Source organism: Setaria viridis, chromosome 2 (genome assembly GCF_005286985.2).
Source record: "Setaria viridis chromosome 2, Setaria_viridis_v4.0, whole genome shotgun sequence".
Classification (NCBI taxonomy): domain Eukaryota; kingdom Viridiplantae; phylum Streptophyta; class Magnoliopsida; order Poales; family Poaceae; genus Setaria; species Setaria viridis.
This window is the reverse complement of record NC_048264.2, coordinates 43,338,410-43,349,921: the sequence shown is the minus strand read 5'-3', so window position 1 is coordinate 43,349,921 and position 11,512 is coordinate 43,338,410. Positions and strand designations below refer to the sequence as shown.

General features: G+C 51.0%; 2 protein-coding genes across 2 annotated transcripts; one reads left to right on the top strand and one right to left on the bottom strand.

Annotated features, from left to right (window-relative positions):
• The first annotated feature begins 1,167 nt into the window (after window positions 1–1,167).
• LOC117844559 (uncharacterized) lies at window positions 1,168–3,954 on the top strand. The gene is made up of 2 exons (XM_034725262.2): window positions 1,168–1,886; window positions 3,513–3,954. The coding sequence occupies exons 1-2, from the start codon at window positions 1,263–1,265 to the stop codon at window positions 3,579–3,581; spliced, it is 693 nt and encodes a 230-aa protein (XP_034581153.1). The 5' UTR covers window positions 1,168–1,262; the 3' UTR covers window positions 3,582–3,954.
• A 3,916-nt stretch (window positions 3,955–7,870) lies between these two features.
• On the bottom strand, window positions 7,871–10,693 carry LOC117844558 (uncharacterized). The gene has a single exon (XM_034725261.2). It carries the CDS (start codon window positions 10,578–10,580, stop codon window positions 8,181–8,183), a length of 2,400 nt encoding a protein of 799 aa, XP_034581152.1. The 5' UTR covers window positions 10,581–10,693; the 3' UTR covers window positions 7,871–8,180.
• Between the last annotated feature and the right edge of the window lie 819 nt (window positions 10,694–11,512).

The window sequence follows — 11,512 nt, the reverse complement described above, 5'->3', positions numbered from 1 at the left end:
TTTGCTTTACGGGTCCTGTGTGAGTGATGTGAAGCCGTCTCTCAACTCTCGTGCAGATGCGAGTGCTCAAATTTTCTGTCACGTCTGTTGTCCCATCGACCTTCCTTCTTTTCACAGTTGGTTCGTGCTTTGTCAGTGTTTCACTTAACAGCGTGGAACTTTTTTCACGCTTTGATTTGAGTAGCTATACTGTACTCGTGGAGCTCATGTGAAGCCCATGGGCCATGGGTTACTTGTGGGCGGCCCAAATCCATGAGGAGCAGGAGGAATAGTGAGGCCAGTTTCTTCCGGAGTTCTTTCTTGGTGGAAGTTTTCGAGTGGACTTCATCTAAGGTGCGTTTTGGGAGCAGTCCGGTCCTGGAAGCTTGCGTGCTGTTCGACATATCTGAAGAAGAATCCAGTCCAGGCATGTGCGAAGGAGCTTGAGGCTTTCAGACAGCTAGGACAATCAACGGGGATAGATGATTAAGAAAATCAGCATCACCAATCGCATCATCATCACAAATTAACAGATACACTCGATTCTCATATAATTTTAGGTGGACTCACCAACTGCTGACGATTTGTGTCGGTGCAAACGTTAACGAGGAAGCTCACTCTTCTTTTTTTGGAGCTGCAGGAAGCTCACTCTGAAATAAAGAAATCCAGAAAGAAAACAGGCAGAGGGAGCGTCAGGATATGGCCCAAAAGTTTTAAGGCTCACCGTTAGCCCATCTATCTAATAAAAAGATGGTCCTGTCAGTCTACCGAGGCCCAGCAGCCCAAATCACAACTGGTAAACATGTCCACGCAGGTAAAACCGTAAAAGCTCACACTCACACGTCCCAACGGCCAGCCGCCGCCGGGCACACACAGGGGGGCCTATGGGCCCAGACCCTACGCTCCTCTCCCTGGGCCGCCGCGTCCCAACGATGGTGGTGTGTCCGCTGCACCGACTCTCTCTCTCCTGCTCAACAGCACGAACACAACTCATCGGCCCATCGACCCACGTGAAGGCGTGCCACCAACCGGCGCGGGCGCCCCACCCTCCACATGGCCCCGCTGGCCCACCGCCAGTTGTGCAATGCCGCCGCGGCATCTCCCGCCGCTTCTCCTCACCCCCCTTCCTTCGCTCCCCCCCCCCCCCCCCCCCCCCCCCCTCCGCTGCCTGCTATTTATCCCTCTCTGCGCCCACCCCCTGCCACTCCCACCACCGCGACCCGAGGCAGCAGCAACCGCAGCGCAGGAAGCCGAGCAAACCGCCGCACACACCGCCACCCGCAATGGCGCGCGCCGGCGCTCTCTGCCTCGCGCTGCTCTGCCTCCTGGCCGCGCACTCCGCCGCGGCGCAGAAGTCCACCACCCCCGCCCCGGCCACCGCGCCGGCCGCCACCACCACCCCACCGGCCCCGTCCAAGAAGCCGCCCACGCCAGCCGCGACGCCGCCCACCACCCCCGCCACCCCGGCCCCGGCCGCAGCGCCGCCCACCACCCCGGCCACCCCGGCGCCCGCCGCAGCCCCGCCCACCACCACCACGCCTGCCCCCGCCGCGGCCCCCAAACCCTCCCCCAAGGCGGCCACCCCCGCCCCGGCGCCCAAGGCCAAGGCCACGCCCCCCGCCACCCCGCCTGTAGCTGAGTTGCCACCCGCCGCCTCGCCGCCCGCCCCCGCCGACACCCCCGCCTCCCCGCCCACCAAGCCCGCCGAGGTCCCCGCCCCGGCCCCGTCCAAGAAGAAGAAGAAGCCCTCGTCCACAAAGAGCAAGAAGAAGAAGAGCAAGGCCCCGGCCCCCGCCCCCGTCGCCGAGGCACCCACCAGCACCAAGCACTCCAAGGCTAAGGCTCCTGCGTCCAGCGAGGCCGACGCACCCGGCCCCGTCGGCGACGGCGTCGCCGCCGACACCGCGGTATGTTGCTCTCTTCTCTGCTCTGCTCTGCATCTCCACCAGCAATGAGCAATCCAGTGCACGTCTAAAAATCACAACCACAATTCCGTGGTCTCGTAGTAAAACAGATGTAACAACTGCTTCCATTTCACGCTTTACCGTTAATCTTAGGGTTTGTTTGGCAGGCCCGGCTGTAGCTAAAACAGCTGAGGCCATGTTTCTCCGATGGAACAGTTTTTTTTCTTCTGTCTTGGTAGAAAAATGTTTGGTAAAAATATTTCTATTGGCTGTCTAACTTAGAAAGACGAAATGTCCCTTTGTCTTTTTTATTTTCCTTTTTCATTTCCTTTTTCCTTCCTATTTTTTCCCTTGTCTCCTTTTCTTTTCCGCTCACCGGGTGCCCAGCCAGATTCTTATCTTCTTGCAACCAGAGGGAACCCGCCACGATCAGTTAGCTAGCTACACGTCATGGATAGATTGGTTCAAGAAAGCAATCAAATGCATAGCCGCCGGCGAGTGTAGTCCGCATAGGATGGAGGCGTGGGTCTCCGAGACCCAGGAGCCCCACCGGCGCTGCCGCACGCCGTGATGCCGTCGCTGTGGCTGTGCTATTGGAGATTGAGAGAACAGCTTGCTCTCGCTCGGGCGCTCGGCGTGGGAGTCTTGCACGGTGAGCTGAGAAGGTTGGTGCGCCCGTGCTGCGCCGCTCTCCGGCTCCTCCGCGCTGTCCCTCCCCACGCCGCCCCTTTCCATGGTACTGCCTCCCCTCTCCTCCCCCGCCTCCCCCATGCTGCTCGGTGGGCAAAAGGGTCAGATGGCCCCACGTCCGAGGGTGAAGCTGCGGGGGGCTGTTTTTTTCAGCTCCTCCTACCTTGAAAGGCTCCAAAGAGCGGAGTTTGGGGAGCTTCTTCCCAGAAGCCGGTGGTGAAGCACTGCCAAAGCCCTGCTGCATTCAGACTTTCAGAATTGAAAATTAACAATGCGTTTAGAATCAAGTAGTGATAGCGATCACATCTGACAGCTAATCTATGGCCACGCTCTAATATTCTTGCGAGATAAAGGTCATGCTCATCGATTTGACAATTGATTGTTTAGTAACACCTACACCGTGACCATAATGAGCGGGAACCGGTTAGATCCAAACGGCACCGACATGTCGGCCAGGCACGCATGTGCTTCCAGCCGTGTCACGGACATTGTTAATGAGGGTCCGTTTGAATGTTGAGACACGATTAGCTGTCCGCCATTTAGCATTCCATCACGTACTGTACTGTACGTATGTATTAAAATGCAATTTGCAGAGTGTTTTTTTTACAGTACCATTACTAAAACAACCGTGCATTCTCGAAGCCTGTCTTCACTAGTAATCGTTCATTATTCATTCACTAACAACAAATCAAGAGTGCCATTTACTAAATGGTAGGGAAGCCACGCATGTGATCAGAATTCAGAAGTCACCGAAATACATTTATACAGTCTGCAGTACGTACAGTAGTGTACAGACTGTACATACTGTTGCCGTGACAGATCACGAGACTCGTGTAGCCGCTGCAAGAGCATCACTGATTACTGCAGTACTGTTTGCTTGTTTTTTTTACATGGATACGTGGCTGACTGATCAATGCCTCGTTGGTGGTGAATCTGCAGGCTGCTGGAAGGACCGTGGCAGGCGGCATCATGGCGGCCGCGCTGGGCCTCGTCGCCCTCCTCGCCTAGAAACACGGACGCCGACGCACGCGCGCGCGAGCTGGGGGACGGCCGGCGGCCTGCACAGCACCAGCCACCCGGGTCCGGGGCGTCCGGCCGCCGGGACGACGCGCCACAACACGACACCATGATGCAGCTAGCCGCCGTGCCCCGGGGCTTTGACGCCGTAGCTCGTTTCCGCGCTGTGCTCTTGTCCATTTTTTCTTGCTAACAGGCTGGGCACGCCTCTTTGCTGTGCTGTGTGCAGTAGTTCCACTCGCGTTTGGTGATACACTACCCACCTCGGATTCTTTCTTCTCCCCTCCTTTTCTCTTGTACCCCATTGAGATTGAGATGATTTATTTATATCTTTATTATATAAATCATTGCATGATCCATCCTATATCCCCTTTTTAATCGTGGATCTGTCTGCTCCCAGTCTCATGTCCCTGTCCTGGAGTGGCCTGGCGCCCTGCTGGCCCGATCTGTTCGTTGGGACGCGCCTGTCGGTTGGCGCTGCCTGTTGGGACGAAACACCGTTGTTGCTACATGTCGCGGTCGCGATGCTCGCTTGCTCTCAACGATCGGTATGCGGTTTTGCAATTTTTGCAAAGGACAAGCAATGGCAATGGCGTCGCGAACTCGCGATACCGAAGTTGTGCTCTGCGGGCAAATCCTGATCGGACACAGCTGCCGCCTGCTGGTATATGCGACGTCCACAGGGCCACATCGACACCTGCCAGCCGAGCCAATTCCTCTTGATATCTACAGCGCGCGCGAAATGTGAATTGTGAATGCGATGGACCAGCTACTGCATATTTTGCCATATACCGTGTGTACGCTAGTTACGATCGCTCCGTGCAAATATCAAGCCACTGAGACGTGTGCGGTGCTTTTTCAGTAGTTCAGTGTGCTCGCTCAGGTCACAATCTGCATATTCACGATGGAATGAGAATTTGGAAAATTCAATTTCAAAAAGAAAGAATTTGGAACTTGGAAAGGCACGCAAAAACAAAAGGTAGTAGTTGGCGCGGGAGGTGGCAATGGCAACAGACGTAGATTCCAAGCCCCCGTGCGTCGTACCAATCATACGAGTAGGATGGCGTGCGCCACGGATCAGCGCCGCTCGCCCGGGCCGAGGGTGGTCACCACGACGCGTGTTTGTTTGCTGCCGCCACGCTACCCTACTAGTAGCGTTCTTCGAACTCTGGTGGCTTTTCGATTCACCTACTACGCGCATTCGCGCAACCAACCCAACGCATAAAAACTGTTCTGTTGTGGTATGTACCGCATGGTCCGCATCAGCTGTTCTGCACCATCGTCGCTCGTCGGCCGTGGAAATCGATTGGCCGGCGTAGTTGACAGTTGACACCAATTTGGTTTCTTTTACAACTGACACCAATTGTTTAACGCAGCTGTGGCCGCAGTTACAGCGAAGGTAAACTGCTGAGCAGATCTGGAAAAGCGTTACAGCCGGATCTTACCGCGCTAAAGACGCCGGAGCAACTTCTCTGGCACCGCGGATCTGAGTGAATCCCGCCCGTGACCGTACCACGAACGCCGGGATCCCCCTGCCCTGCCTGCCTGCGCCGGACGCAAGCCGCTGTCCCGGTCCAGCCTGCTCGAGAATGGTGAGATCGATGGTTCCAGGCTGGTTCTTCTCCTCCAACCCCAATTGGCCAATTCCTTCGTGCACGGCGCTATGGCGAGACGCACTGATGTCGCGGTCTCCAGGCTCCAGCCGGCGCATTCCTTTTTCACGGGAGGGACGCCCAAATCATTGATGACCCTGCCAACCGGTGTCCGTCAGCACCTCATTAACAAATCGTTCCCAACAATTATTGCCATTCCGCCGCGGGAAAAAGGGGATTTGCAAACCACCGGCAACTTGCGGCCGGAAAAAGGAGAATATGTGGTGCTCACGTTCTGGAACCGGGGCGGGAATATTTTGCCGGAACACGAGATGTAGATCCACTCACCAGAATTCAGAGCATACCCCGTATGGAGCAAAACAGCTAGTTGCCAGAAAAGTTAGTCGCCTTTCCTACAACCAGAAGTTTCAGTATAAGGTAGGATGCGACACAGTGACAGTAAATAACACATTTACGTACCATCTAGTAAGATTTGTTATCTTAAAGCTATTGACAAAGTTGCTTTATGAAAATTCCCCGAGTTCAAGGCATCCAACCCCAAAGTGGGGTTCCAACAGTAGATCCCATCATGGTTTAGCGTAGATGCTCAACACCATCATGGAGTTTGAGCGCAATCCACCCCACGCCTGATGCCAACCCCCATCATCTGAGGCGGCAAAGATGCCTCTTGACAACCTACAATTACTAGGCAGTAGGCACTCACCCAAGTCACCAGGGACAGGCCAAGCCAGCACGCAAGCGACAGGCGGCGCTGCGAGATGATGAACCCGGCCAGGAGCAACTTTCCGTTGCGTTGCGCAAAGTTGGGACACCTTTCAAAGCCAACTGCAGTAGCAACATGCACAGCGGCGGCGTTAGAAAACTTACGAGCTGAAGAAATCAGTCATCTTCCTTCGCAGAAAGTGGTAGAACCCTTCCATGGTTCATGTACCATGTGTACCGCCTGAAGAAATGAAATCGGTTGCCTTCCTTTGAATATGCACGCAAGGTTTCTCAGTATTGATTGCACATTACTGCAAAAGAACACATGATCCAGTACATCAGGATTAAGGTCCCGTTTGGAGAGGGGTGCTAAACTTTAGCACCCCACTTTTTAGCACCTTAGCACTTGGGCTCCCAAACAGGGTGCTAAAAGGGGTGTGCTAAAGTTTAGCACCCCCATTTTCTTTAGCACACCCAAGGGATGCTAAAAGGTGCTAATGAGTGCTAAAAGTGGTCCCAAGCTCATTTTTTCCCTGCTGCCCCCTCTCTCTCCTCTCCACTTTTCCCCAAGCCAGTCATAAATGAGGACAATGTAGTCATTTCTCACCCAACATGCTAAACTTTAGCACTGTATCCAAATAACCCCAAGTGCTAAACTTCAGCACTCCATTTGAGGGTGCTAAAGTTTAACACTGTGCTAAAAATTAGCATTGTGTATCCAAACGGGGCCTAACTGAGAAGTATCACTTTGGTGTAACTGAGACACTGTTGCTTGAATCATAATAACCTGTCATGAAAGTAGGCGTCCTATGCGAAACCACATGCATGTAACGGAAAAGTTCAGAAAAAAAAGGGTGGTAAATATCTCAAGCTTCTCTTCCTCATGTTATGGTTATTATATGGTTACTACATAACTATGCAGGCAGTGGCAGACTGTACTATTACAATATATCCTGGAGCAGATGAGGCCTATGTTATTCAATATTCAGAGTCTAGCTCATGGTTTAGGAGAATGCAACTAATTGTTATTTTGATAAATACAGATCGATGATAGATGCCAGTGATATAATTTGTACTTGGACATCAAACATATAAAATGTGTGGTCACTTAATAGGGAAAGAATCAAAGAACTATGCACATACATGGATAAAACATATAAGCACCACAGCATGTTCACAACTTAGAACAGTATGCTAAATGAATGACTAATCAACTTCACCTGTGCAAGCCAAATATACATGCAACATCCAATAGATGTGCAGTGTATTGTTTTGCAATATGGCAGCTAATGGAAGACCTCATGATTGGGTCACATTCAGATTTCACTGTAGGCAGACAGGCATCAGCTGGCAGTAAGGATATCCACTATCAGCACAAGAGGTTCCTCAGCAACCAGGATAACTCTTGGAGAAAACATTTTCCTGAATTCAAATATAAGGACAATACAACAAAAATGAACAGTGGACTCCAAAGGAAAAAATGTAGCAAATCAGACATAGAAAAATGTTGAGTCTCACCATGACTTAGCACAGGTTCATGACTTCTTGTACCGACAAATAGAGCTGTTCATTAGACACACATCTTCGAAATAGCATCTTCAGACTAGTCTGCATCAACCTTCAGCTGCATTGAAATATAAAGAGAAAAACCACAAGTTGCTGATAAAACAATCCTACAGGTCTACTACTAATAATTCAGACAATCTCACACAAATGAAAATACAGATCTATAACAAAGCAAGTCAACTCTAGGTTACAAGTGGTACAGTCCCTCACATACATACCTTGACTAAACATGTGCAGAACTTCTAAAAATAACTTTATCAAAATAGAAAACTAGATGTACCCGTTTTCAGTTTACTGTGAGAATGCAAATACAACTTAAATTTTCAGCAAAGAGAACCAGAGAGATAAACTTACAAAAACAATTAATAAACACACATCACTGCTCTTTAAGTATATAAATTAAGACAACAAATGCATGCATGTATTGTTCATAGGCAAAACTTCCAACAGATCAGGTCCAAAATGGCAGATGCAATTACAAAATCAAGGTGGTTCATCCAGTATGAAGGTTCTACAACATGAGTTCCCCTGCAAATTTAGCAGAGGAACTATATGTATTTCATCAGCTTCTTTCAATTCTTCTTCACAATACATGTAATCTGTACAAATCCACTCTGATGTACATGCCACTAAGGGCAAAAAAGAAAATAGTACTATCTACTTATCATCCTCAGGAATTCCCAAAATGGTTTCATTCTCAACAACTATATTACGAAGTGTGTTTTGCCCATAGTTCTAGCAGTCTCTGCTTTTCTTGTTTAGATATTCCAGGATAAAGCTTAGGAAGGTTAATAAGGAATGATTTGGCCTCTACCATCCTTCCATGTCTACAATAGCCCTGCAATATTGAATTGTAAGTTCTCTCATTGGGCTTGCAACCCTGGGCAACCATATAGCGTACTAAATCAATAGCTTCTTCAAACATTGTGTTGGCGACATAGCTCTTGATGAAAATATTGTACGTCACAATATCCGGTTTCACGCCTGAACATTTCATCTCAGAGAACAACCTTGAGGCTTCTTTCACCTGTCCTTTTCTTCCATATGCATATATCACAGTGTTATAAGAGTATCGATCAGGGCGCATACCACTTGACTTGATCTCAGTGAGGATCGTTTCACACTTTTCAGAGTCACCTAAACGGGAATACATATGCATCAGGCTATTATAGGTTGCAGCACTGTGGTTGATACAATTCTCTTTCATGAGTGAAAGAATCTCTTCCACTTTCTTGACCATCCTATTTTTCCCATATACGGATATCATAGCGTTAAGAACATTAATGTCCAGGGAGCAACGCCTCCTCCTCAGTTCCTGGAATGCCTTTTCTGTCTCGGATAAATTATTAACTTTGTTGTTGACTAAGACCAATGTTTTTACAAGCCAGTTGTGTGGTTCAATCCTCTCTGAGTATATATCTTCTGACAGAGCTTTCATTTTGTCCAACTTCTTTGCATTAGCATATGCATGAAGCAATGATGAATAACTGAGTTCATCTGGCTTACAGTCCCGATCCTCCATCTCAGCAAACATCTTTTCTGCCTGTTCCCAGCGACCACCCCGAGCCAATGCAGATAGAACAGCATTGTAGGTCGAAACGTCTGGATATATACCAGCTTCTATCATCCTCTTGTATATCTCCATTGCTTGATCAAACAAACCACATCGACTATAGGAACTAATCAGTGAAACATATGTGTCCCTCTCGGGGATATAACCAGCTTTCTTCATCTCCTTAAATACACCAGAAACCTCAGAGTCTAAACCATTCTGCCCAAACACTGCCAAGAGTGTGTTCCACGTGACAACATCCGGCACATACCCAGCAGCCCTGAGCTCATCAAATACAGCCATCATCTCTGTGAACTTCCCCCTTACCCCATGCATCTTGATCAATGCATTGTACGTGCACAGATTCGGGCTACATCCGTTCCTCACCATTTCAGTGTATGTCCCAACAGCTGCATCAATTTTGCCAACCCTATCAAGGCCAGAGATCAATGTTGTGTATGTAACCACATCTGGCTTGATCCCCTTCAACTCCATCTCCTGTTTCAGCTCCACGGCCCCTTCCAACAACCCATCCTTGACATAGGCTGAGATGAGGGAGTTGTAGGTCACCACACTGGGTGGACAGCCTGCATTCTTCATCTCCTTGAGAACCCCAATTGCATCCTCATGCCTCCGTGCCTTACCATACACATCAACCAGGGAATTGAATGTGACCTTGTCAGGTTCGAACCCAGCAGCCCTCATCTCATCAAACACCTGCGAGGCCTCCCTGTAAAGCCCCCTACGACGGCAACAGCTGATGAGCGTGTTGTAAGTATACCTGTCCATCGCAACGCCGTCCTCCTTCATGGAGTCGACGAGCGCCACCACTTCCTTCCACGGGACAGCCATCTTGGAGTAGACATGGAGCACGACGTTGTAGGTGACGAGAGCCGGCCGCACGCCGCTATCAACCATGCGCCGGAACACGCAGACCGCGTCCCGGAACCGGCCGGCACGGGAGAATGCGGACACGAGTGCCGTGTATGCGCTGGCATCGGGCGCCGGCGCGGCCTCGAGGAGAGCGGCGGCCTCGGAGAGGCGGCCGGCGCGCGCGAGCACGCGGACGGCGGCGGGGAGCACGCGCGGTTGGTGGAGGGCGCGGTCACCGTGAAGGTCCCGCGCCGCGCGGACCGCGGCGAGCGCGACGCCGGGGTGCCCAGCGCGTGAGGCGAGCGCGTTCACGACAGCAGCGAGGTCGTTCTCGGGTAGAGCGGAGAGGATGTCGCGCGGGGAGAAGTGTTCGGATGGGTCGGCGAGGAGCGCGAGGAGCGCGCGGCGGGCGGGGAGGGAGAGGGACGGCGGCAGGTGCCACGGCTGGTCGTCGCCGCCGGTCCCGCCGCGGGAGGGGTCGAGCGGGCGGCCGAGGCGCGGCTTGCGCGAGGAGGAGGTCGGGGTGGGGCGGGAAGTGGAGAGGAGGGAGGTCGGGGAGAAGAGGCGAGGAGGGGAGGAGGAGGTGTGAGGCTGGCGGTGGGTGATTATGGGGTTGGGGATAGTAGGGCGCGGCGGCGGCGCAGGCGCGCGGAGGGGGAGCGGGAGGGTGAGCATTTCGGCCATGGCGCGGCGGGCGGGAACCGCCGGGGTTTAGGGGTTAAAATCTGCTGCCGGAGCGGCGGTGGCACCGGCGCGGCCGCTCGTGGAGACGAAGAAGATTGGATGGATATGCCTGACAAACGACGCGGGGAGCGCTGGGCCGGTCGCCCGGCTACTTGGAGGCCCAATTACGTAAAGGTGGTTCTCTAGTGGGCCGGTGACTAAGGGGGTGTTTGATATGAGGTGTTAAACTTTAACAGTGTCACATCGGATGTTCGGATGCTAATTAGGAGAACTAAACATGAGCTAATTATTAAAATAATTGTAGAACCCTGTGCTAATTCGCGAGATGAATCTATTAAGCGTAATTAATCCATCATTAGCAAAATGGTTACTGTAGCACCACATTGTCAAATCATGGACTAATTAGGTTTAATAGATTCGTCTCGCGAATTACACTCCATCTATGCAATTAGTTTGTAATTAGCCTATATTTAATACTCTTAATTAACATCCAAACATCCGATGTGACAGGTGTTAAACTTTAACACGTTATTGCCAAACAGGCTCTAAGTAATTCAACAACGAAGACCCCCAAGCGAAAAGCTAATTCCGCATATGACTATTGGCATGCCGATTAAATCCAATAAATCGTAGATAATATACCTTTGTTTATCTTTCTATTTATATTTTTATGCATAAAAGCGCTCCCTTCTAGTTTGTTTCGAAAAAAAGGGGTCTCACTTCTTTGATGTTTTCCTTTAGCTACTTAGCTACTCCACCCATGTCACGTGTCAGTTTCTCAGCTGGATATATCCATTTCAGGCGACTGCTTACAATCACTCGAGGTGGTTTTACTTAGGCGGCGTTTGATATCCGGGACTAAACTTTAGCCCTATCACATCGGATGTTTGATACTAATTAGGAGGACTAAATATAAGCTAATTACAAAACTA

What these genes read in the sequence shown, in the direction of transcription:
- LOC117844559 (XM_034725262.2), top strand. Translation starts at nt 1,263, where the DNA reads ATGGCGCGCGCCGGCGCTCTCTGCCTCGCGCTGCTCTGCCTCCTGGCC. An exon ending in GCGTCGCCGCCGACACCGCG is followed by an intron (nt 1,887 to 3,512) that starts GTATGTTGCTCT and finishes GTGAATCTGCAG; the next exon opens with GCTGCTGGAAGGACCGTGGC.
- LOC117844558 (XM_034725261.2), bottom strand. Translation starts at nt 10,580, where the DNA reads ATGGCCGAAATGCTCACCCTCCCGCTCCCCCTCCGCGCGCCTGCGCCG.